Genomic DNA, 27,541 nt, shown 5'->3' with positions numbered 1-27,541 from the left:
ATTGGAGCTCATGAAGAAGAGGAGATGGACAGGGATCACTAAAGTTCTCACCTTGGTTTTCACAGGATTCAGCCCAAAACAAGGCTGGGCACCTTTGGGACAGGGCTGAAAACACAGACGCAGGCTGGAGTTTGATGTCCAACACAGCCTGGTGAGAACAAGGAAAGATCTGCAAGTTCCCCTGAATCACAAATTGTAATTTTAGTAGAAAATGTGACAGCCTAAAAACCCCCAAGTCCACCAAGCAAAGGTGCCTGAGCTCTTCATGCTCCTTGAGTAGCTCCAGAACCTCCTTCAGGCGTCCCATTTCACCAATTCCTAAATCTAAACTTCTCACACATTACATTGCCCTTACTCATTTCACTCTCTTGCTCTCAGTAATTTGCTTTTAACCTTTCCCTGCCATGAAAAACGAACACCGTCTGTTTTCTTTGGCATTTTTCATTCCCAGCAGTTCCCAGAGAAGGTGTCCAGTGGAAAGAGAGCAGGAATGGCTTTGCAGGGTGGAACAAACTCCCAAGAAAGTGCCAGCCAATGTCTAGACCAGCAATCCCAGAATGGTTTGGGTTGGAAGGGACCTTAAACCCATCTCATTCCAGCTCCCCACCACAGGCAGGGACACCTTCCCCCAGAATATCCCAACAGCATTTCGTGTTCTGGCATTTCTTCAATGAAATCAAAATAATTCGTGTTGCACATTATTGATTTACCACCGAAATGAGACCCAAAAAAGAGAAAAACATAAGACATGTCTCGTTCTACAGCCAAGATTTCCTTCAAAGGTTGTTTTTTTAGTAGAGAGAAAAGAGATTCCTGAAGGAATTGAGCACCATAAACATGGCAGGCTCCAAGGAAACACAGACCTTAAGGAATTTGGAGGCTGGTGGTTAAAACCATCCTGTTACAGGAGGTTACAGCTCCTGTTGTACCTGAAAATCTTGGAGGTGAAGTGAAATATTCTATTTCAAATAAAAGGCCAAGTAAGTGGCCAAATCCTCCCAGGGCAGCACTTCCCAGAGGATTCCCAGCCCATACAGAAGATCTGGCAATGTGGATGATCCAGCTGACACTGAGCAAGCACTTCTGGTGGCAAGAATCCCAGAAGTGCAAAGGACCTGGCTGTGCCAGGCACATTCTTCTCTCTCTCTGGATTTTTCACAGAGGAGCACAGAGAGAAGAAAGAGAAAACAATTTCTATTTCTGCTCCTTGTTTTTCCCATGTGGAATGTGCCTGGAGAATTGTTTACCTGGGGTGATTGCTTGGCTGGATTCTGGTGAGGATTGTTGGAGCTGATGGCCAATCCAACCCACCTGTGGCTGCACTCAGAGAGGGTCAGGAGTTGTGAGTGAGTTAGATATGGGAGTTAGAACAAGTAGGTTTGTGGTGTTAGTATCTCCTTTAAACAGTATATTCATGGATTATAGGATAGTTTTAATAAAGAAACCATTCAGCTTCTGAGCTGGAGTCACACATCAGCATTTCTCCCCACCAGGTTCACCTGCACGTACAACAGCAGGGGAATACCCCACAAACACCTCGAGTTACAAACCCACGCAGTAAGCTGCAGCCACGATTTTGTGTCACTGCCCCAGCTGCTGCTCAGGAGGGACCTCCTGCAATCACTGAGGTTGGAAAAGACCTCCAAGACCACCAAGTGCAGCCTTTGACCAAATCCTGCAATTAAATCAGGTTATGAAGTGTAAGATCCAATGGTTTTGGCCACTCCAGGGCTGCCCTGGGCAGCCAGTGCTGGACCAATCCTTCAGGGAGGAACTTCGTCCTCACGTCCAACCTGAACCTCCCCTGGCTCTCACTAAGGCTGGAAAAGATCTCCGAAAATCACTGAGTCAACCATTCCTGAGCCACTGCAGACTGATGCTGCAAGACAAGCCCAAAGTGGTGCTGCTTCATGTTAAAATGCTTCTTTTTACCTCAAATTTCAAGGTGGTGACCTCAGCCAGCCCAGAGTTGGCTGAGCTTATGGGTGAATTGAGCTTTTATAATTTCTGAAAGGAGGAGCAGCTGAAAAACCCCTTTGTCAACTGAAAATTCTGCCTCTCTGTGATGCTCCCAGGATCAAGGATTTTCCCTATTACAACACTCTTCATATTTGCCTTCTTTCCCTCTCTTCAGGAAATGCATCCAGACAGTCTCACTGATGTCAGTCAGAACAACCTGCATCGTCTGCTAACTGCTGGTGGAAGATTGTGGTAGAGAACATTGGAACACGTGTGGCTGAAAGGGATTAAGAGAAAATAAACATTAATGAATAAATTCGATTTTAAAAAATCATCATTTAGAATGAACGTGCAAAATGAGGGACTGATCTCCACAAACAGCACCTTGATATTGCTGAAAAAAAAAAGCCTCATATATTGGCTTTTCCCCCACTTTCAGTCTGGGCTGAAAGCTGCAATTTCAATATACAAAATTATCCTGTCTGGCAAAGAAGTGCCACAAAGGGCTGTCCCCAGAAGCTGGAACTGGAACTGTTCCAAGCACATGCATGGGTTCAGCACAAAGCTCAGGACTTTCACACAAAGGCAGCACAGGATAAGCCACTGCTTAACTTCCTCTCCAAGCAAGATGTTGCAAAGTTACATCAACAGTTTTTGATAACTTTCAGGCCTTTCAAACATGTCTAGCAACATAAAGAAATATTATACAAAATATAGATATTTATTTAAAATACCCATAAAATATCTATATTTATTAAAATATCTATATTTATTAAAATTTATAAATTTAATTTTATCAAAACTTAAATTAATATATTAACATATTTTTTTATTAAAAATAATATACAAAATATCTGTATCTATTAAAAATCCCCTTCCTCTGGTCATCATGGCTTCAGTCAACCAGGTCAGCATTTGGGTGAATAACTTTTACAGTTAATTTTTTTTGATGTAGAAGTAAATTTTACAATTTACTTTTTCCAAAAAATTTACAAAAGTAAAATTTTACAAATTTTACTCATCCAGTACCAGAAGCAGAGAATGGAAGAAACTGGAAGCATCAAGTGAATAAATTAAAAAATAAAGTTGAAAACTTTGTACCTATGTACAAGAGGATTAAAGAGTTTAGTTGTCTCTAGATGTATGTTTTTGCCCTGCAGCAGAAATCCAGCACAGCCAACAGCTGGAGTGAACAGTGATCAAACTGCAGGGGAAATGGGGGAAATCATTTCAGCTACGGGGTAAAATTTGCAAACTCTGCTTCACGTCTGGGATTCAAGGTGGGCTCTTCCTTGTAAGTCTGCAGTGACAGAAGCTGCACAAACCAGTGGCAGGAACAGCAGGAAAAGGTCCACTCTTTGTACATACAACACAGCCTAGCACGTGGTGCTTGGTGCACTACAAAAGGGCCCATTTTTTTTTTTTTTAATTAATAAATTGGTCTTTTAAAACACTTTCTCCCATTCCGTGTCTGGCACTCGCGTCACCAGGTAACGAGGAAGGCTGAGACCAGCACATCCTGAGGCATCTCCTGCACTTGCAGGATGTCACAGTCCTGACTGGGGAATGACAAATGCCAAGTGCTGAGAAATATTTGAGAAGCTGTAATAGCCCAGCAGCAGATAAACATTTTTGTAAAAATTAAGAGGCAGCCCCCAGAGTCAGAGCCGGGGGAATTTGCTATCTCTTGGATGTGGAATTGATCTGAATGCAATTACTTTATTCTTTTCAGCTCTGTTTGACTTTGAACTAAACATCAATTAATGCACAAACGAGATCTGTTAACTCCAATAGTGATTTTTCCATAAAAGATGTGAAGCAAATTCATTGGCCTTCATGGGATGGCTTTGAGCAATCCCAGCCATCACCGGGGCAAGCTCAACTTCATTTTCCAGTGGTCACTTAAACCCTTAATTCTCACGACAAAACTCCCTCAGCCTGAGTTTTAAAGCCCTGAAATTAGCAAACAAGACATCACATAATGTATGCTCCAAAGCTGGGACCTTCCAGTGCTTCAGCTGCGAGCAGCCGTTGAGCCATGGCCAATAGAAGCTCATTTGAATAATCAATATGACAACCTTATTTTTCTAATGCAAACAGGATTGCTACAGTAAGGTGTCTCACTGCCACATCACAGTCATGGCCTCTTTTAACCCCTAATTAGATTTAGGCGATTATCCCTGCTCTTCCTTACAAGTGTACAGCCCGGATAAGGGATGACAAAAGCTATCTGCCACTTCCTCAGCCTTTGCAGGCTGCAGGTTATGCAGGGAGATACAGGGGAAGATCAGCAAACAATTGTTATTCATATCATCTCCAGTTTGGAGATAGTCACAGTTTGCCATCCGTGCTGAGGGAAAATAGCCCAGAGCATTAGGTAAATGCAAAACCCCCTAAGAACATCGGGGTTACACAGATGGAAATTCAAGGTGATGTTGGGGAATTATGTTTAATTCAAATTGGTTATCACAAAGAAAACTATGGAGCCGTGGTTTTGTGCCTCACGCAGGAAACCCTGCCTTTTCAAGAGATTTCTGTGCATTGTCTGGTGGTGTGTAACATTTTACATGGCTGTTTATATCAAAATTAAAGGGAAAAAAAAAAAAGAAATCAAATTTAGAAACAGCAATCCCAAAAGAATTACATTGCTCAACAAAGTCCGAGCAGACAGAGAAGATCTATTACAGAAATGTAATCACATTTCATTTACAAGAACTCTTATCTCAAGCACTTAAACATAACATTTAAACAGTTTTCCATTTTATTGTGCTCAGTATTGAAGCTAATAAGATAGAAAAGTATAATCACGTTAGCAACATTTCTATTGCATTACATAAACACAGCACGAGATTAAAGGCAGAGCAGGGGAAGGCAGTGCCTGCAAAGCTGAGCCCTGGGTTTCTGCTGGCAGACAGGAACATCACTGGGACCATGTGTGAAACCTGCCACGCTGAAATTGGATCCTGGGCTCCCAAAATGGCCCTTCCCAGACTGAAAAAGGGATTGCACCACATATTCGCCACATGGGAAGGTGCTTTGGAGCAGAAGTCCTGGCTCTTACTGAAGGATCATTTATCCAAGACAAGTAAAATTTTCAGAATGGCTACAAAAACCATTTGGACAGAGCTTCAAAAAGCACTGCTGGGGAACATACTTTAAAACTATTGCCTAAGTTGTGATGAACTCCTTACCAGCAATGCCCAAAGCAGCTCCCATGCAACCCCTGCACTGGGGCTTCATCTCCATGGAGGAATCTCCGCGGCTCTTCCCAGCTTCCTGCTCCATGCCCAGCCCAGGGTGGGTCAGGCTGGGAGGGGCTCACCTGGGGCCACCTCCTGCTCCAGCAGGGCCATCCGAGGGCACGGCACTGGAATTTTCCCTGGGAGACTCCACAGCCTCTCTGGTCCAGGGGGAATTCCCTGGGATCAGTCCCTGCCCCTTCTTCTGGGCCCTGCTCCAAAATTGGCTCCAAAACTTGCAGTACAGAGAAGGAAGAGAACCAAGCAGCCATGGAGAGGAGCAGCTCCAGGGAGAGCTCAGATCCCTGCCAGGGCCTGAAGGGGCTCCAGGAGAGCTGCAGAGGGACTGGGGACAAGGGATGGGGGACAGGACCCAGGGAATGGCTCCCACTGCCAGGGGCAGGGATGGGTGGGACATTGGGAATTGGGAATTGTTCCTTGGGAGGGTGGGCAGGGGCTGGTACAGGGTGCCCAGGGCAGCTGTGGCTGCCCCTGGATCCCTGCCCCAAGGCCAGGCTGGACATTGAAGCAAATAAATTTTTCAAACCTTAGGAAACTTTGTCAGAAAAAAATTCCTCCCCCATAACAACGTGAGAAGCACAGCCTACAAATAAGGCACGAGTCAGAATGTATTACAGTGCAGAGTAAAATTTTCAAAAATCATATCTAAAACCTACAGCATATAAAATTTTGAGCCTATAACATCAAGACCTAATTATCTACTATCCATTTACTGACTTATTGTAGCCTGAATGTTTAAAAAAAAGGAAAAAAGCAGAATTGTTAAAATTATCTTTAAAGTTCATGGAAAGAGTTTCCAACAAGCTCTAGGGCCTAAAGCTTGTTTTGTTTTTTTTTTTAAATAAATTAATTGATGGACTTTAATCTTTTGTCCTCCTCAATAAAAACCAGATTGTGACCCTTTAAATCAGAGTTAGTGGCTCCCACTCCATATAAACCCCTTCCTTCTCTTCCATCTTCATGCTCCTGACTCACAGGGGAGATGTAAATTAATCCCAGCAGAAACTCCCACTGCAACACTGTCCAAAACTTCACCCAGGTGGTTTTTTTTTTAACACTGTTTAATGTGGACAGGAAATAAAGGCAGAGCAAAGGAGGAAATAAAAAGGAAAAAGGGTGATGGCAGAGGCAGGCACGTGAAGACTTCTCAGCCCTGGCCCTGCATTCCCCATTCCTGTGCTGAACACTCTCCCAGAAATCCATTGTCTGGATTGCCCTAATATTTTTCAAAGCACGAGCAATGCCCACCTGACAATAATCAATGGAAACCCCCCTTTTCCCTCCTGGACACAGCATGATCCCATTAAGCAGCCTCAAAAGATTCTGATCTGAGCAGCCAAGGCAGACCTTCCTGATCAATTCCTTAATCCATTTGGAGAGAATGGACTGATCCTGCTGCTTCGATTTCAGCCCAGGAAAAATCATTCCCAACATAATTCACCATTACATGGGCCTTGTATTACAAGAACTTCAGCTGCTGGGAGCAGCTGAGGAGCGAGGCAGGATCCAGGAGAATCCTGGATCTTCCCTCTGGGTCTCCCCATTCCCACCCTGGAAATCACCCAAAGCATTTCCCAGCCCTGTCTCTCATGGATATTTGAAGGTGCTGGTTTTTGCACTGCAAATAATGTAAAAATCCATGGCTGGAGTGGAAGCCATTCCCAGAGCTTTCACCCAGAAAAAGTGCAATGCATCAGCCTTCCATAATCTTAAAAAAAAAAAAAAAAATCTAAAAAAAGGGAAAAAACCCAACAGGATGCTGAATTATTGTCACAAGGACCACTGTGCTCCATGGGCTGCTGGATGCTGCTGGGGAACTGAAGGAGCTTCATTCCAAGAAGGGTTCAGGGGACTCTCAAAGAACAGAGAAGGACTTGAAGGTCAAGAGCAGCCTCTGCATCTGGGAATCTCCTATGGGAACCAGACCCAGAAGTTCCCAGAATGGAAGATTTGGGTTGGCCAGTCTCTTCTCCATGGGAAGATCCAGGAGCCTTCCCTCTTCCATGGAAAATTACTCCAGTGAAAGGGTGTGGAAGCAGAAAAATGGAAGCACAGGGGTTTTATCTGGAGGGCTTTACTCCTGCGGAGTAGGAACAACCTGCCCTGCACAGAACCAGGAGGTGCCAAGGGTGAAGCCAGAGCCTGGAAGTAAATCATGGAATCACAGAGAGATTTGGGCTGGAAGGGACCTTAAATCCCACCCAGTGCCACCCCTGCCATGGCAGGGACCTCCCACTGTCCCAGGTGCTCCCAGCCCTGTGCAGCCTGGCCCTGGGCACTGCCAGGGATCCAGGGGCAGCCACATCTTCCCTGGGCACCCATGCCAGGGCCTGCCCACCCTCCCAGCCAGGAATTCCTTCCCAATACCCCATCTACATCCCTCTTCTCTTAATTTAAAAGTATTCCCTCGTGCCCTGTCACTGATCAACAGTTCAGATTATTTCATTTAAGTTTGTCACATTATTTGATAATTCCAAACAACAGAAAGGTCCAAAATTAGACCAGGATTAGAAATGCTTCCTCCAAACAAAGACTCTCCTTCCCTTCCTAATCAAAGCCATGGATGGTTTGTGATCTCCATAGCAGGTAAGCTCATTCCAGAGAAAGCATTCCCAATCCAAAATACGAGGTGCATCAGCGAGTTTAGTATTTTAATGTGAATTTCAAATATCTTTCAGATGGGCTGTTTGTGACCTGCCCCTCCTCTGCCTGCTCTGAGGAGCAGTTTGCTGGTTTGGGGCTGGGTTTTCCCTAAATCTTTGCTGGGGACTGGTGGTTTTAGTGGCAGGATGCAGGAGCAGGGTGCAGGGTGAGGTGATTACTGTATCTCTGCTGTTCAGTATCTGCAGGGTGTCTCAGTGCCACTCCAACTCCTTAAACCCAGTAAAGAGATTACAGCTCACACTAACTGGATTTGCACAGCTCCGGATCATTCACTTTGGATTCCTCCTGCCCAGATTAAGGGAGGCCATTAAAACAATAGTCAGCTGCTCTCCCAGCACAAGGTGTCCCAGGGAAAAAAAAAACCCCAAAACTCCATGTTTACATTCGGAGCGTGTGTGTGCTTGGACATGTGGGCAAACAAAACCCTCCTTCAGCAGGAACACTCCACGTTCAAGGAACGAATCCACCCAAAACCCAGGATAATGCAAATTATATAGTTATAAAAGCACAATCATGGTGGCTGGCAGTTTTAAGGAACGGATAGTTTGGAACATTTTAAACAGCTTAAAAGAATGTGTGTCTTTGAAGATACTGCCTTCAAATGCATTCCAAAACCTATTTCTGGAAATAGGGAGGAATATAATTCCCTCAGCATAGTCCATGAATTTAGCAGGGAAGCTCATTTGACAGCCATCACTAACTGACAGTCTGAACTACAGAATTTGAACACAAAACTTAGATTTTTGTACTTAGCTCAAGAAGTACTTAATGAATGAAGATGAAATGGTTACTCTGAACTAAAATCTATTTATTTTCCAGAGCCAGTGGCTCCCCAGCACCTCCTGCACAGTTTTGCTCCACAGCTTACACACGTGTCCCATCCACACTGGCTTTTCCAGCTGTCTGGGAGTGAAAGGAAAAGAAATCATCCCATATGCTGCTGCCTATTAAATAAGTGGCCAGTCTTTTGAGTCCTAAACGGGGATTTTTAGCAAACAAAAAGAAAAACAAGGCCAACACAGCTTAGACAACAATAGCAACAAATCTCGGTCAAAGGCAAGTGACCCTCGAGCTGCTCTGGGCATATGGAGGTCTCAGTCCTTTTCAGAAAAAACCCTTCCTCTGCTTCCCATTAGCCTTTAGCTGACTTACTGGGAGGAAACTGTCCTGGTTTGGCCTCTCAGCTGCTTCCTTCTGCGTCCCAGCACCAGCAGCTCTGGCAGCAGAGCTCTGGGACTCCTCAGCCATCACCCCAAACACGCCCAGGTGTGGTGCTGGATCCCTCCCCTGAGCACGGCAGGGGAACCAACCCAAGCTGCTCAGCTCCTTTTCCATCAGCAAACACACATCCTGACAGGCCAGGGGATTAAATCTCTCCGCACTGAGGTCACCCAGAGACCCACTTCTAATGACTTCTTCATCACCTACTCCAGTCACCTCCTGTTTGGATTCTGCCTGCAGGCTGGAGGTAGAAAGGAAGGCAAAAGGAGTAAGAATAAATAAATGAATTAATCAATCAACAGAAGAGGCATGTTGGTTTTACTGTGGATAAGTGACTCCCTTGCCATGGCAGTACATCCTAAAGATCCTGGAAAACCCACTTGGAGTCCAAGCAAGTGCCTGGCAGACCCTGGAGAACCCCAGGTTGGACAAAGGGGCTCAAGCTGCCATTCAGTCTTAGAAGCTGTTCTTCAAGAAGCTGCCAAAAGAAATCACTGGAACCAAGAAGTCCTACCAAGCATCTAAAAACTTTACTACAAGCACTTCTCAGCAGCATGACTGGAGCTCTTGCAAAGTCCTCATAATTTAGCCCAGACACTGAAAATAAACCCTCTTGGGTTAAGGAAAGGGTTTTCCCCTCTGACAGAAGATATTTCTCCTATGAGAATTCAAACTATTTTCCACCACAGGATGGAGTAGTTTGGTTTCAGCATTCAAAATGCAGTTGCTAATTTTAAACAGATTTTAAAGAAGTTCTCCAGTTTTTCTAGGAATGTCCATGTTTAAGATTGATTTTTGGCCAGACTCTGCAATTCCCACCAGCCCATTTCCATTTTCCTGGAAGCACCTCCTCTAGGATGCTTACAATTCAACAACAAGGATTTGATCAAGGCTGAATCATAGCACGCAAGGTTCCAGCCCAGCAGCAATCCTTATTTATTATATTTGGGATCAAAACTTCCAAAATGAATGTATTTTCCTTTTGGACTCCTGAGCTACAAACTAAACACAATGGACTTTATATTTTCCTCAGAAGCCTCTTTGAAATAAACTCCAAAGAGAATTCAAGCAACCAACAAGCACTCCTGAACGCGAGACCTGAGCAGTGCCAATTAAACAAGCGTTGTAGCACCCTGAACATCAACTGGTATTTGCAAGTTTCTGCTCTTGAGAAACGGATTTTGGCAGGTAAGATTTTGAGGAAAAGGTCTTGGGAGAGACAAAAGCAGCTTTCCCAACCCTTCAGCTCCTGGTGTAACACAGGAACCAAGAGTTCCAGAGGAATCTCCCCTCCCAATCAAACATTCCCCCTCCGCCGCTGCTGAAAGGCAACGAGATCTCTCTCTACAACCCTCGTCTTCCCCAATAAATTTTGCATGAAAACACGCCAGCCCAGCCCAGAATTCCTGCTGGCAGGCTGGGAGGGTGATGAATGTTTAATGCAAACAACACCCCCAGCTCCGTGCCAGACAACAGCTCCCGCACGGCCCCCTTTGATCCCAGCACAGCTTCCGAGGAGTTCTGGGGTGCTCTGCCCCACACAACTCCATCACCTATATGCAAATCAGGGCCAATTACCATAAAATACTTCCTACTGCACCAGCTGGGAAGAAGGAAGAGAAAAATAATCGTGTGCCAAGCTCCAGGAGAGTTTGACTCAGAAAAGTCCAATATTCCCTCTTTACTCCTGATGTTTTCTCCAAACAGCAAAAATCTCATCAACAGCCATCAACCACCCACGTGTCATCCATGGGGCACTGGGCATGGATCCAGCTCCAAGGGGTTTGGGGAAATGCCACTGGAAAAAGGTCCCCAGGCAGGAGGACCTCAGCGAACCTTCAAAGCCCTGAAGTGTGGAACTGAAAGGAAAAATGGAGATTGTGTTTGGACAACGAACTCCTCAGCTCTGTAATACTGACAGGACACGGGGAACAGCTCCCACTGCCAGGGGGAAGGGATGGAGGGGATTCTGGGAAGGAATTGTTCACTGGGAGAGTGGGAAGGGGCTGGCACAGGGTGCCCAGAGCAGCTGTGGCTGCCCCTGGACCTCCAGTGTCCAGGACCACCTGGAGCAACCTGGTCCATGGCAGGTGGCCCTGCCCATGGCAGGAGCTGGAATGAGATAGGATTTAAGGTCTGTCCAACCCAAACCATTCCAGGATTCTGGGATCTCTCAAAGTATTTAGGAAGCTGTGAGACCATTAATGCCCAAATGTATCAATAACCTTATTAAGGATCAGCAGTTAAAGCAGTGGTCAGGTTTGATTAATGGTTCACCACTTCTCTTAACAACTGAGGATCATCTGCTCTTAATTTATTCCATTAAAAACTGTCAAAATCACTTGGAGAAGTAATCCCAAATTCCACTAGTACACAAGCAACAATGAGACCCATAAACCTAGGAAAAGTTATTTTAAACTAACAAGCTTTTAGTAGCTTTCTCCCTCCAATTTAACAATGAACAAGGAGCCTTATGAAAAACACATCTCAGAACAACAGAATTTGCATGTTTTGAAGCTGATCAAGACCTGAAACATCAAAATTCAACAGCACACCCAACCAGGTCAATGAAAACATGCATGCAGGTTGTTTTAAAACAAGTGAATTTCAAAAAGCATAAATAAAAGATGAATGTAATGCTTTGATTAGTACAAAAAACACTGGGAAAACACTGTACTACTGTAGAACCCCTCACTTCTGCAGACTTGGACAGCTGAAGGCTTCCTGCATGTAGATGTTGCTGGTCTAAATGTGGGATTTGGGAGTGGAGGGAACTCCCAGCCCACATTCCCAGCAGCGGCTGCAGGATTTCCCTCCATAATGGCTGGACAAGTGGAACATCTCTACAACATTTCAGGGTAAAAGAAGAGCTGAGCTGTTTCACAGTCCATCTCGTGAACAGCTGGTACTTCCCCAGCACTCCAGAAATTCAGTGCTCAGCGCTGGAGAATCATCACTGAAACGGGGAATGCCAAAGGACAATGCCCAGAACGCTATTTTTAAAGATAATTTTAGTTATTTACTTTTGAAATTTCTCTTGGGATGTTTACTGCGACAAGATCTCCCTTGAAACAATCTAAAGCTGCCCCAAAAAAACCCCAAGCACAGATCTTTCCCCCTCACATCTACAAACACAGCCAAGGACAGAAAATCATCATTAGGGTTTACAGGAGCCACAAACTAATTTGCTGCTTAATTAGTGAAAAAAATGCATTTTGATTCTGTCCTTTAGAGGAGCAGTAAAGCCCCAAATATACAACATCTCTCAGATAAGCTGCAGTGCTGCCAAGCTGAAATACCTCCTTTTATGCAAAGTTAAACTATAAAGTCAAGCAGCACCTGAGAATTTATGTCCCTTCTCCCCACAATCTGGCTTCAGGCTGATCTTCATTACAGCTCCAAAGCAGCTATTTTGAATAAATACATTGCAAACAGCCATGAATTTAAACTGGTCCTTGAGGTGAACCAGACCTGGTCCTTGAGGTGCCTTTGAGGAAGGATCTGCTCAAATCCTGAGGCCACAGGATTGTTTCCACTACAGAGTCCCTGATGCTGGAGGTTCTGCAAGGGCTCTGTAGAATAATGAGGCTTTCTAGACTCTGGGTCCAGACATTAATCTGCTTGGAGAGTCCAAACTGGATCCAACTTAACCAGAAATTTTCCTGCTGCCGCAGGGAACGAGGGGAAAATTCCAGAAGCCAACATGTGGGTGGAAGGTGCTGCCCTAGAAATCCCCCAGGAGCATTTTTCAGTGGGAATCCACCCAAGGGAAGGTCATGAAGTGACACCTCAGTGGTTTTTTTTTGTTTTTTTTTTTTTGGAAGGGATCAAAGAGGGAAAAGACAAACAGCCCAGGAAAGGCTGCACAAGAGCATGATCCATAAAGCAGAGGGAATTACATAAATTACATAAAATGTAAAAAATTACACTGCCTTTCCTGCAATCTGTCATCAACAACCCAAGTTATCCCAAACAGAAACTGGACTGACAGCAGGCTCTCAAAGGTTCCCATCCTTCACCCAGAGCAAGGCTTGTGCTGAAACTGCATTTTTGAGCCTCAAGCAAAGCCCAGGAGGAACTTCTGCCACTGGAGGAGGTGTAGGTGTGTGCGAACAGTGAAACACATCTTCTCTTAGGAATAAGCCCTCATGCTTTCCAATATTCCCCATCTTCCCCCTAAATTATGGCTATTACATATGGGAAGAATGTTTATATTAACAAATGGCAGAAAGCTCTTTAACCCACCTGAAACCAAGCTGGAGGGGGGGAAAGGGTAGAAAATGAAACCATCACTTAGTGCAAAATGTTGCCACGTTGCAGAACTGTAAAACCCTACAAATCCCACCCTCCAAATATTCTGAATAATACCCCACCTTTCAAACATTCTGAACTGATATAAACTTAGTTTATATAAAATACAATTTAAGGTAAGGTAAAATCACTACAGCAATCGCAGGGTCTGGGTGTCAAGGTGACCCCAAGAATGTAAAAGTCCTTTTTTCCAGCCCGAGCAGCCAGAGAAGGAGTCTGGATGTGTAGGGTCAGCTCCTCAAGGCTGTTTATTTTCCCTTATCCAGAACATTCTCTCTCTGCCCTGCTGAGCTCTGTCCAGCAGGGCGGCCATGGCATTCTGTCTGCCCTCAGGGCAATGTTCACATTTTATACCAAAACCTACGTGTGCCATGTTTACAATAACGTGCCAATAGCTGTCATTTATGCTGGACAGTGTGTCTGTACCTTAAACCAACAGAAAAGTGTCACCATCACAGCGAGACATGGAGGGCAAGGAGAAGGAGAAGCTCAGGACACACCCAAATCCCTCCATCTTGTCCCCTGAACCCCATTCTAAAAACCCCAAAATTCCACTTTTTCACCCTTTGGTAATCCAACTACCACACTACTCAAACCCTTGTGGTTTGTAATTCCTCATACAGAGCTGGCAGCTTTTCCCATGGGCTAAAATGGAAGCCACAGGTGTTTTTGACTTGGTGCCAAGGTCCCTGAGCCCCCTGCCGGGGTCCGGAGCCCGCCAGGGCAGCCAGAGGGATGTGCTGGGCTCCCACAGAGCCATGAAAACACACGGCGCTGCTGCCCGCTTTTGCTCCAGCCGTTCCATCATTTGCCGTTTCACTTACCCGCCCTTGGTGCCGTGAGGCTCCTTCTCCTTCCCTTTGCCCTTGGCCTTGTCCTTGTCGCGGCCCCTGCGGCGCTCCCGGGAGGCGCTGGGGGTTCTCCGGTGGCCGGACCTCTCGCTGCTGCGGCTGTAGGAGCGCTGCCGGGCGCGCGAGCGCGACCTGCGCGGAGCACAAGCACACAAGCACCAGGTTGGGACAGACCCTCACTGCCGGGTCTGGGCTTCTTTCTCCTGCCCCTGCCGGGGTCGGGATTGATTCGTGTGTGTCGCTGCTGGACACAAAATGAGTACGCAGAGGCTTGGTGAGCTCAAGAGAGAAAAAGAACTAATTTTATTTCTGACCTCGCAATATATAGAGTTCCAAAAGCGACAGTGGATTGGAGGATGGAATTGCCACCTCTCCAACCACACTGGTCAAACCAACAGTCCATCAATTCTCTCCTCCCACAAAGAAGAATGCAAAACAATCATTATTTACATGAACAGTGCGTGAGAACTCCAGTAGAAATATGCAAACGTTATCAGAAGGTTAACGAAGTTCTATGAGAACTTTAAAACTTTCAAAAAAACTATAAAAGAAAACACTTTTAAAAATCAGGGCAGCACATGTTCAGCATTGTGTGTTCAGGCTCAGGTGTTTATTGTTTCTTACCTGTATTACAAGTCGTGAGTTCTACAACTCACAAGCTACAAAGCGAGTAAGTTCTTGTAAGTTCTTCTCACAAGCTACAAGCTCACTAGTTTTCCATACAAGGTCTTTTAAGGCTGAGCTATCCAAATAAGAAATGACACCTAAATTACTTTCCCTTTTAACCCAATAACTAATCACTCGAAGCCCACAGTGTGGACTTTTCTGTCCAATTACACAAACCACCCAAACCCATGGAGAAGGTGCAGAAGGAGGACCAGCCTCCACCCAAAACCTCCATCTTAGCTCTATACACATTATTGTATTCTAAAACCCCAAACTCTAAGTTTTCCACCCTGTGATATTACACATTTCTAATCAAACTACACACCCGTAATTCCAGTGTTATCCATCAATTTTGGAAGCTTCTCCACGGCCTCAGGTCAATGCAGAGTTCCCTTGGGGGACAGTGCTTGTCAGCACAGAAAGTCTGGAATTCCAGGACTCCAAAACTCCAAGATCATCGAGTCCAACCCAGCCCTAACACCTCAACTAAACCTGGCAATGAGTGCCACATCCAGACTGCTTTTAAACACATCCAGTGACGGTGACCCTGATGCCTGGAGAGGCCACCTGGAACAGAGGTTGGGCACAGTTAAAGGAAAAAAGCAGGGATTTATTAATCCCTCAAAGGACACACCTCGAGCAGTAAAAGAGCCCAGGCAGGGCTACACCCCAGATGGACCCAAGATGGACCCTGAGTCACGAGTTTTCACACTTTTATGAGTTTTGGTCCATTTCCATTTTGGGTTCATTGCCCAATTCCAGCTCCAGGCTGTGCAGTCCCACCCTCCCAGGTTGCTCCCCTCCATTCCCTGCTGTTTGCACTTTTTGGGCTGAAGCTGCAGCGGTGTCCTTGGTTCTGGGGCTGGAGAAGGATTGTTGTGTGTGCCTGAGCTGTGAGGAGAGCTGCTGGCACTGTGTGTGGAGTTCAGAGTTACATACTGCTATAATTCAGTACAGAATCTGGAAAATATGAAAACTCAATCCTAAGGCATCAGGTAGACTGATAGGAAAAAATGACCCCAAAGCAACTGGGGAAGAGATTCTGATTAAAACATGCTAAATCTTCTACAGGATCCATTGGATTAACTAAACAAGCAGGAGAGGAGTCACCAAAACCCTTGTGAGAAGCAGCCAGATAGTGAAGGAAGGTTCTCCTTCACTAGAGAAAGAAGGGGCTGCTTCTAGGCAGACAGAAAGGATCCCCAAAGTGTAAAATACCAAATTAATCTAACAAAATACCACCCATTCCTCTGCCCTTCCTCTGCAGAGACATCTAGGTATTTTCTCCAAAAACTACCTAGTGAAGTCAAACATCTGACATCAGTAGGCCTAGTTTGCTACCAAGGGTTTCATCTCCAGGTTTTGGAAACTTTTGGCTACTCAGCCCTGAATCCAAACACTTTTTTAAATGCTACACAGATCTAGAGTGAAAATCTCTGAGATCTTACTGCCCTACTTTCACAGTTACAAAATTTCATCATCAGAACAACCAGTCAGCCATTTCTCACCAGCACTGCACCTCAGCCTTGTAATATACCCCACCTTTCAAATATTCTGAATTGATACAAACTTGGTTTATACAAAATACAATTTAAAGGTTTTATAGTTATGGATTTTATAGTAATATTTTATTATTTAATTTCAATAAATTTAATAAATAGATCTAATAATGTAGCACAATTCACAATTTAATACCTTTAAACTGACAATTTAGCAAAAGAAGTGAAAAAGAAAACATGGCTCCTGCTCTGAAAAGAGATGCAAAATAACTTAAAACACACAAGGTCACAAGGTAGGATTCATCCATCAACAAAATGGAAAAAAAGATCAAGAAGTATTAGGGCTGGATCTTTGTGTGTCCAAAATGATTTCATTATTCCTGAATTTCTTGTAGAGGATTTTCTAAGTTTTATTTAATAATTTATCATGGGTCAATGCTACCTGAGTGGACAAGGAATATTTGAGAAAAATCAGGTCAAGTTTTCCTTGGTTTCTTCTACCTGAGCACCTGGCCTTTGGAATGTGTCCCTTCCCAGGGCAGGGGATGGAATGAGATGGGCTTTAAGGTCCTTCCCAACCCAACCCATCCCATGATTCTACAATTCCATGATTCCCATGAAAGTTCTGATGGCACCTCACGGAAAAGTTCCATTAAGTACTGAGGGAAACGGGGAATTTTTAAAACAGTATAAAAAGTTTCTTTAGCACCTCTTGGAGGGCGAAACTGCCAAGGCCTTTAAAAGCCAAATCACCCAGACAAAATCCCTCCTTTTATGAAACAACAACTGCTCAATAAAACTCAGCAATAGACTAAGCAAAAGAAAATCCTCCATCCAGATGAGGCTATAAATTACATTTCTGGAATTTGTCCAGCACATGGGAGTTCAGGTCCCTATTCCTGCCAGGAGCAGCTCCAGAGGTCAGGGCTGGGTTCCTGTTTCAGCAGCTGGTACCTTCCAGCAGCAGCTCTCCCATCCTGGTCACTCTATTAACACTAATAAATAGATCAAATTACCACTGCAGTGCTGTATTCTTAGCTGGAGAACATTTGCTGGCTCAAAATGGATTTTCAGCGTGTCATCACAAATGTAAAAGTGTCCATCCATCCATCCATCCTTACTCCTCAGGCAGAGGAAGTTTTGACTTGAAAGAAATCTGGATATTAAATCTAATTGTTGTTTGGCACAGAGACACTGCTTTTACAAACATCATGATGAGGCAGTACGGATTTACAGAGCACTGCCCTAAATCCACTATTCCCAGGTAACCCTGACTTCTCAGAACTCTGCAGATGAGTCCAAACCAGAAAATAACACCAAACAACAAAACAAACAAAGCCCTGTAGCAACACAAATCACCTTTAATTCATGCAGGGCCTCTCCTCACTTAATGGCACAGTCCTCCCACCAGGAGTAACAGGAATCTAAAATATTTATTGCTAAAGAACTTCAGTTTCTCAGCTCAAATCTGAATTGGAGTTCACTTCTACCTTTTGCAGGTGCAAATAACAAATTCAGCTCAGGCAGGCTGGATGCTCAGTTCCTGGATTTCTGCTCATTCCCATGTCTGTGCAGAACTGGTGGCAGGTGACAGTTATATACAGGAAACAGCTTTTAAAAATTAAAAGAGTTATTGCACCGAATTTCCCCATCCCTGGCAGTGTCCAAGGCCAGGATTGGAGCTCCCTGGGACAGTGGAAGGTGTCCCTGCCATGGCACAGCCTCCCTGGGCACCCAGTGTCCCACCACCCTCACAGGGATGAATTCCATCCCAACATCCCATCTAAACCTCCCTTCCATCAGCTTCAGGCCATTCCCACTTGTCCCATCACTCCATGGCCTTGGGAAGACTCTCTCTCTACTGCTCCTTAATTCCTATTAAAGTATCTTGCAAGATCTACAGGAAAGGAAATCAAGATAAAACTTCCTGAAATGGAGCTCCCGAAAGTCATCTGTGTCCCCAGCTCATCACCAAACCACAACAAAAGACCACAGATCTGGCAGAGAAGACAAATTTTCTATTTTATCTGCTGTTGAAAAATAACAAGAATCACAATTAGTCTTATTAAAGCAAGACCCCAAATGTTCAAATTATGGAACTACTGGAAGGAAAAAAAAAAAAAAAAAGACCACAAAAAATGAAGCTGTAGAGGAGATTTCCAGCATGGATCCCCTTCCCCCCAAATGACACCCAAAACAAAAACACCACCCACCATGCCAAAGGTTAAGTCATTTAGTCAAGTTCAAAGATCTTCAAAGGGTTCTTAGATCCAGATAAGCCCATATGTTCCCAAAATTCTGTGAAAAGCCATTACTTTCCAATCTGCTTTTCATGTCTAAGTTGCAGAACACACAGATGCTTGGCATCACTCGGGATCCCTAAATTCTCACACCAGATAATCAAGGCTCACCAATAACTTCCCTATCTCAAACCCTAAGAAATGGCTTTATTCCATCAGCACTCGGGCCGCTTGTAAAAATTGAAAGTCTCCATAAAAGCCCATTCAGTTACTGCACAATAAGTGTTAATTTGCTAATTTCTTCACAGGTAATCAATTAAAATGTAAAATATTGGATAAAATTAGTTGCACTAAATTTAACAGCTGCTCCATAAGCATAATTAGTTTCACAAGGGCCATATGTATTCTGAGCAGAGACTGAGTTGAAACAAATAAGCGGATTTTAAAACAAGTTTGAGGAAATCTGCATTTAATTAGCAGGTGGGCACTACAACTGCATAATGTTTTTATACATTTATATTTATGAAGTGACAGAAGATCTAAAGGCTTTTTAAAATGGCGTTTATTGTTTGAATGGGAACTGTTTTGCTGCATGCTAAAGTGATTTAAATCCTTATAGCCCCGCTTTGAAAAAATCATAAATGGTGAAAGAAAACATGTGGAAAACTGTAAAACTAGAAAGAATTTGCGACAAAAAGCAGAGCCACATACCATAACCAAAAGGAAACTACACTTAATTAAATGTACACTACATCTGGAATATCAGCCTAATAAAACGTGCAACTATTAATTCTCATTGTTCTAAAGGAAATGAGGTCAGTGGCGTTTAGTATTTCCCCAATTATATTGCACTAAAGCACTGAACTCTATCTTAGAGGTCCAATCTAATCTCTTCAAAAGGTTACAACTGCAAAAGAGACTTTTTTAAATGGAAGCAGGAATTAAGAGTCCAAAACCAAGACAGGGTTTGTTTTCTTCTCTTTGAGCTCTTCCAGGGAAGACCAATTTTTGCAAAAATAATCTTTTTTTCTTGGCAAACAGCACCCCCCACTCCAAAGAACGGTGCTGAGATGTCAACTTCTCCCCTGGAATTCTTCTAAGCATCTCTCACCTGACACAAGCCTTATTAGATTATTTTTAGCTCAATGGCCACAAACAAAAGCCAACAAATCCAGGGCTCTTTAATACTTCAGCCATAAATCCAAGGGCTGGGCCAGAACAATGGAACAACTGCGCTGCATCAAGCCTGGCTGCTCAGACTGGTAATAAAGCCAGAGTGCAAACACACAAGTAATTGCAGCAAAATGCCATGTTCTCTTTCAAAGCATATTAAGAGAAAGTTCCTTGTTTAACTCAACTTCACCACCAGGGAAAAAAAAAAAAAAATCATGGTACAAGTTGTTGGAAAGGTAAAATAATTTCGGGTATCAATTGCAGTCATTCAGACTGCAGGAATTATTAAAGATGTATATATAATGTCAGCGTAGCTGCCTCAACTAAACATTGCAGGTCATTATTAGCTTGCAGTTTTAAAATGTGTGTCTTTGGGGAAGTTAAATATAGATAATATGTATGATAATAGTAATTGTTTTAAATTTACTGTTCAATATAAGGTGAGTGATAACAAAAGTAGGCAGCAGCAGAGTCAAGAGTTTCAACCTGAAATGAGACTGATGCTAAGAGGAAAACGTTTCAAACCAGCAGTTTGGACAGTTGGTAAGTGACAAAACATATTTCAGAATAAGGGTATATTTAAGATTAAGAATTATCATCCACAGTGTCAGAGAGAAGCAGGATGAAATAAAAACAACTGGGACAACCATCAACTTTTTTGGAGATGATGTAAGACGTCTTTCCTCCAGGATTGTACCATTTAAACTTTCATTCAGCCCATTTCTTCCTGGTTGCCTTTGCCTCAGCCTAAGCAGTGACAGCTCCAGGACTTGGCTGGGAGAGGAAGAATTTCCTTGCTGATATCTTTGTGTGGCAAATTATGCCAACTGCAGAGCTGAGGAAAGGGATTTGCCGAACACCAGCACCAACTCAGCCCAGCAATTCCCCACTTTTAAACCATGGTAGCTACACTACCAAACAATTGAGGAGCTGAAAATCCCACCGCTGCAATTTTGAACAGATGGAGTTACTGGAAAGGCAGCATGGAGAGCAGAACCCAGGGGTGGGACACTGCTGGAATTCTGAAGCAGCTGGTTTGGAACACCTCGAGTTCTCCAGACTCCTGGAGACCCTCCTGCTCTGGATTCTGAGGGGGATGAAGGTGCCTCCTCTGCCACAACGCCTTGGTTATCCTACAAGGAGTCCTTGGGAAGGATCTAGCGTGCCCTGGTCACCGGTGAGGTGCTGGAAAACCCATGGGAGATCAGCTGGGAGGAGGAGAACCAACCCCAAAGACATCGAGTTCCCTAAATGAGCTGTGGGGCCACAGTGCTGTGCCCAGAACCTGCATCCCACGGAACCCAGGCACAATTCCCTGGATCCCATGGAACCCAGGAACAATTCCCTGCCCATCCCATAGAACCCAGGCACAATTCCCTGCCCATCCCATAGAACCCAGGCACAATTCCTTGGATCCCATGGAACCCAGGAACAATTCCCTGGATCCCATGGAACCCAGGCACAATTCCCTGCCCATCCCATAGAACCCAGGCACAATTCCCTGGATCCCATGGAACCCAGGCACAATTCCCTGGATCCCATGGAACCCAGGCAGAGCTCCCTGCCCATCCCATGGAACCCAGGCACAGCTCCCTGCCCATCCCATGGAACCCAGGCACAATTCCCTGGATCCCATGGAACCCAGGAACAATTCCCTGGATCCCATGGAACCCAGGCAGAGCTCCCTGCCCATCCCATGGAACCCAGGCACAGCTCCCTGCCCATCCCATGGAACCCAGACACAATTCCCTGCCTCCATCCCATGGAACCCAGGCACAATTCCCTGCCCATCCCATGGAACCCAGGCAGAGCTCCCTGCCCATCCCATGGAACCCAGACACAATTCCCTGCCTCCATCCCATGGAACCCAGGCACAGCTCCCTGCCCATCCCATGGAACCCAGGCACAATTCCCTGCCCATCCCATGGAACCCAGGCACAGCTCCCTGCCCATCCCATGGAACCCAGGCACAGCTCCCTGCCCATCCCATGGAACCCAGGCACAATTCCCTGCCCATCCCATGGAACCCAGGAACAATTCCCTGCCCATCCCATGGAACCCAGGCACAGCTCCCTGCCTCCATCCCATGGAACCCAGGCACAATTCCCTGGATCCCATGGAACCCAGGAACAATTCCCTGGATCCCATGGAACCCAGGCACAGCTCCCTGCCCATCCCATGGAACCCAGGCACAATTCCCTGCCTCCATCCCATGGAACCCAGGCACAGCTCCCTGGATCCCATGGAACCCAGGCACAATTCCCTGGATCCCATGGAACCCAGGCACAGCTCCCTGCCCATCCCATGGAACCCAGGCACAGCTCCCTGCCCATCCCATGGAACCCAGGCACAATTCCCTGCCTCCATCCCATGGAACCCAGGCACAGCTCCCTGGATCCCATGGAACCCTGGCACAGCTCCCTGCTCATCCCATGGAACCCAGACACAATTCCCTGCCTCCATCCCATGGAACCCAGACACAATTCCCTGCCTCCATCCCATGGAACCCAGGCACAGCTCCCGGCCCATCCCATGGAACCCAGGCACAGCTCCCTGCTCATCCCATGGAACCCAGACACAATTCCCTGCCTCCATCCCATGGAACCCAGGCACAATTCCCTGCCCATCCCATGGAACCCAGGCACAGCTCCCGGCCCATCCCATGGAACCCAGGCACAGCTCCCTGCCCATCCCATAGAACCCAGGCACAATTCCCTGGATCCCATGGAACCCAGGCACAGCTCCTGGCCCATCCAATGGAACCCAGGCACAGCTCCCTGCCCATCCCATGGAACCCAGGCACAGCTCCCTGCCCATCCCATGGAACCCAGGCACAGCTCCCTGCCCATCCCATGGAACCCAGGCACAGCTCCCTGCCCATCCCATGGAACCCAGGCACAGCTCCCTGGATCCCATGGAACCCAGGCACTGAGGAATGGGCCATGGGAGAGAAGCCCACCAGGCCCTGCCAGCTGCAGGAGCCCCTCAATGAGCACTTCATGCCAAACTAAGACCAAAAATAAACTTTACTGAGCGTTATCCAAGAGCTAAATCACGGATTAAACTGCTGCTACCCAAGCAGGGAGATAAACCATTTATTTCCCTTGTCAATCTGCTTAAAGACTCCTTCCTAAAATTCAACCTCAAATTAAGATCATCAGATAAGGACCCATCTGGTTTTACCTGACATCAATTTCCCTCACATCTTCTCAGATTATGTCCCCAAGCAGGACTTTTTTTCTAACCCTATATTCCTTTGGCCATGTCATGACTGAGCAGAAAAATCTGGAATCTAATTCTAATAATCTTTAGGGAATAAAATAATAAAGAAATCAAAATTAATACAGAAACTGTTACATTGTCCTATTAAACAAACAGCTAAAAGCTTTTCCCATTCCTTGTCCTTTCTCATTCAAAGCAGTCTTGGAATTCAAGGGCAAAAACCCCACACAGACCTAAAAAAGGGGTGCAATACCCAGCTGCAGGTACATTAGATAAAAAAACTTCCATATAAAATCAAAGTTAAGCCTGATAAGGGAAGTAAATATTATTCCAATAATCTGAAAGCAAAACAAAAAAAGGCTCAATTGAGTTCAGAATACCCAACTTGTCTTCTGGTCATACAAAGAGCTTCGAGCACGAGGTGAGGCAAAAGCACAAGAGTTGCTCATTTGCCACGCAAAGATACCAGCAAGGAATTTCCTTCCTCTCCCAACCAAACCCCAGAACTTCCCCTGCTTAGGCTGAGGAAAAGCAACCAGGAAAAAAATGGGCTGAATGAAAGTTTAAATGCTGCGATCCTGGAGGAAAGACATTTTATATTTTCTCAAAAAAAAAAAAAAAAAAAAAAAAAAAAAAAAAAAAAAAAAGGGGAAAACTTGAATTCTACAGCAACAAATGAGCCCCATATTCTATGAGCAAGCAGATCCATCAGGCCTTGCAATTAATTCTTCCAAGCACGTGGAGTTATTCCCTTCTCCAAACAGCTGGAATCTATTTGAAAAAACAAAGGTGCAGCTTTCTAGCAGGACTCTGGACCAACAGCCCAGGTTATTCCTCTCTGCCTCGTGCAGGCATGAGTGCCTCTGCATCTGCCCTGGATGGATCCCAGAGCCAGGGAAAAGGCTCCAAGTCATTTTCCAGATGGAATCACGACCCAGGCAATTATTTGTTGTAAATTTGACAACACCTCTGATATTATGGTATAATGTTAAGGGACAGACAGGAGAGATTTTCAGGTTGAGATTTTCCACTTCCCCTGTGCCTCAGCTCACATTAATTACAGGTAAACACTGCTCCTCTGTCTGGCTGGGACAAACCCAATAGCTCAGGTTTTGGGATCATAAAACCTCCAAGACTGAGGCCCCAGTGACGGTCTGAGCTTAAAGACTCTGTAATAGTTGTGTGTCCTCACATCCCCAAATTGTTATTAGACAGCTGAAGGGAATTACCTAAACAGATATTTGAAATCAGCTCACACACCTGCTCTCAGAAACTGCACAAAAACCCAAAAATCCCAATTTAGGTCATGCAGCACCAGCACTGGCAACTGAAGTCTCCAAGTGGCACCAGCACAGAGCAAAAATTGAAACAACAGGGAAAAATCCTGACTATTCCTCATCCTTCAACACTGCAACACTGTTTAAAAGGCAAAGAAAAAATGCCTTAAAGACAGGATTAAGGCATTTCCTAGAAATAAATACCTAATTTGGAAGACTGGGAATATTGAGACTGACTGGATTCATAATGACCACAAACACCACAAATAATAACACCTGGATGAAAAGCTGTGTCTCTGCCTTTTCCTGAGTAAAACAAATGAACCCATTCTCTGTGCTCACAGCTTTGAAAAAAGGCAATTTTTTTTCTTTAATCCAGAGAGTGATAACCAGACAGGTTGAGGTTTAAATTTTATGAGATGTAAAAAGAAATTAAGGTATTCCACCTGTACTTTTTACCATGTTTATGAGGAATATAGGTTTTTAGAATATCTCATTTTCCCAAAATAAAAACAAAATAAACTTAACATTTTTAATGAAAATTGCTATAACTGGACTCCAAAAATTAAGACATGAAAAGGCTTTAGAAACACACAAGAAAAGGAAAAATATTTCACACCATCCACCCAAAATCCTGTGGAGGGACAACATAACATAAAGAGTTTGGATATTTTGTGTCTATTTTCCAGTGCACACTCTATAAACACAGGGATAATTTCCTAATTTCCATGCAAGCTGGATGCATCTCCCTTTAAATATTTTGCATGTAACAAACACAGAGCAGACAGAGGTAAGCAGGGGCTGGTTTTAAATTCCCCTGGGTGAAAACTGAACAGCTCCATTCCTGCAGACTGCTGAAGACCACAGAGCTGCCACCTTTATCAGCCCCAAAATCTCCTTTTCCGGGAGTTACCACCTCTAACCCTGCCCTGTCCCTGCCAAAGCCCAATTCTTATGGCTAATTAAAAACTCCAGGGAAGAAACTCTGAATATTTCATTTACTATTGTAAAAATTAGTGTTTTCCTCGTGGAATGTGCAATAGTTACATAAAATACTGTCACATAAACCACACCAGAAAGAGAGGAACAACAAAATCTGGATTGTTTTAAAAAAAGTACATAAAGCAACAGAAGTACTTAATTGTTATATTTCAAAATGTGTTCTGACTGTTCTGATCAGCTGATGATGCTGAGCACAAACTGCTTGGTGTCAGTGCTAATTTAAATGGGGAATAAAGGTGAATTATGATGTGATTTGTACACAGCTAGGCTTTGTTTAAAGAAGGGTCCCACAGAACTTTCTTCCAAGCTCTGCTTTTTGTTTAAAACACAAAAGAGCCTCACAAAGCCACAGCTAACCCAGGAAATTGTGACAGGTTCCTGTCTGCAGCAGCTCTTATGGACCACACTCATCTGCATTTCCAGACCTGAAGGCAAGAATTAAAATGAAAACTGAATTGTTTCCATCACTGAGAATATCACCCAAACCAGGCAGTTGAGCAATTCCAAAAATAAACCAGTACCTGTTGTGTCACTCAAAACCTTCCACAATTCTATCCCCACAACTCTGGGAAGATTGACACCACCGTGGTGTTAACTGACACCATTAACACCATCCTGGGGATGTTGGAGGGGAGGGAATAGGAACACAGTGGGATTTTAGAACTGAAATGTGTAATTTACCTTGAGTTACCAACGTACTAACCAAGGGAAACGTGTCTGACACCCCTCTGGGAGTCACTGGTGTCCCCAGGTGTTACTGCTGTGTATTTGGGGTTTTTTTACTGATGTATTTTTCATGTTTCTCCAACTTTTTCTCCCTCACTTACTGGTTCCTGCTGCTGACCAAGCTCCAAGTCTCTGGCATTTCTCTTCTGGATACTCCTGGATGCTGCAGAGGGCAAAGAGCTCCATCCCAGCCAGCCCTTCCCTGTCCCCATCACCTGAGGCTCACCGAGTGACCACAGGCCACCGGGGTGCCACCACTCCCTGGGTGAGCTGAAACCATTCCAAGAATCCTTCACCCCAGAGCTGGGACTCCCCACAAACCCCATGGCTTTGTTCCCCCACCTCCAGCTCCAGTCACCAGGAGCGATGCTCTGAGCAAGGCATCAGTGGATTATTCAGAGAATTCCATCTTTTCACGTGGCTGAAGGGAGGGAACACCCCAGAATTCAGGTATTTTAGAGCCACCAGAATGCTCCAGCTCTGGCTTCATCCTGCTGCCTGATCCACAACATCCACATTTCCAATGCTCCTTTCAGCCAAGGGCTGAGGAACAACCCATCCTCCCACCATCACCCTCTGAGGAAGTGGGTACCATTTTCACTGAAAGTCTAAGTTAATTTAATTTAATTTCCCATTTTCCATATTATATGGATGTAATTAAAACAGCAGTTTCACTCTAAAATGCATTTCCTCGTTCTGATCATCTACAGAGCAATGTCCATCACATGTCCCATATTTGATGGGACTCCGTAAAATAAAATTCCTAATGAATAAGAAAGACTATTTGTATTTTACATCATTTTCCTGTATTGAATATTTGCTTACAGAGTAATCAAAATACTACCCTTAGAGAAGTCTCACAATTAAACCAGTTTTAAAAAAATTGAAACAACTCCGCAGTTCTCCTCAAGGATCTGTTTTTATTTTAGTTTACACTGCCACAATTCATTTGCTTTAATCCTTTATCTTTTATTTGAACCAATATCTGTTATTTGAACCAATATCTCATGAATAAATGACATTTTGGCTCCTTTCTAATTCATAACTCTTTTTAATCAACCTTACACTTTAACCACAATAATTGTTTGGGTTCTGCATTAATATTAAAGCCCTCAAACCCCATTTTTTTGGCCAAAGTGGCACTGCTGACCTTTCTCTTCTCAGGCTGCGGTTTGCTGCCCGTGTTTCCCTGAGCTGCACGAGTGGCTCCTGTAGCTCACAGTGCCCTGCAGATGGTTGTGATTACACCCAGCCCCTTCCCAGGCGCTCTCCTAACGGGATGCCACGCTCAGCCCCACAGAGCTGGGGAGACAAGACCCCCCCAGACTGATTCCACCCTCTCCCAACAGGAGAGGTTTTCCCCTCTCTGCTTGCAGAGGGGAGCCACGACGTTTCCAACGGAATTCCTGCCGACCCAACACCGATCCGGGATGGTTCCTGCTGCTGGGAGATGCCCTCGGATATCAGAGC

The 27,541-nt window shown here is 44.7% G+C and overlaps 1 protein-coding gene across 1 annotated transcript in view; it reads right to left on the bottom strand.

The window, feature by feature from the left end:
* The window catches only part of RSRC1 (arginine and serine rich coiled-coil 1), a 103,897-nt gene that overhangs the window by 62,455 nt on the left and 13,901 nt on the right, over positions 1-27,541 (bottom strand). The window contains exon 5 of the mRNA XM_068200160.1: positions 14,240-14,398. Within this exon, the coding sequence (XP_068056261.1) occupies positions 14,240-14,398 (159 nt within the window). The remainder of the gene's footprint in view (positions 1-14,239; positions 14,399-27,541) is intronic.

Source organism: Anomalospiza imberbis, chromosome 10, assembly GCF_031753505.1.
Source record: "Anomalospiza imberbis isolate Cuckoo-Finch-1a 21T00152 chromosome 10, ASM3175350v1, whole genome shotgun sequence".
NCBI lineage: Eukaryota > Metazoa > Chordata > Aves > Passeriformes > Viduidae > Anomalospiza > Anomalospiza imberbis.
The sequence above is the reverse complement of the archived record's forward strand: the minus strand, read 5'-3'. Positions and strand labels throughout refer to the sequence as shown.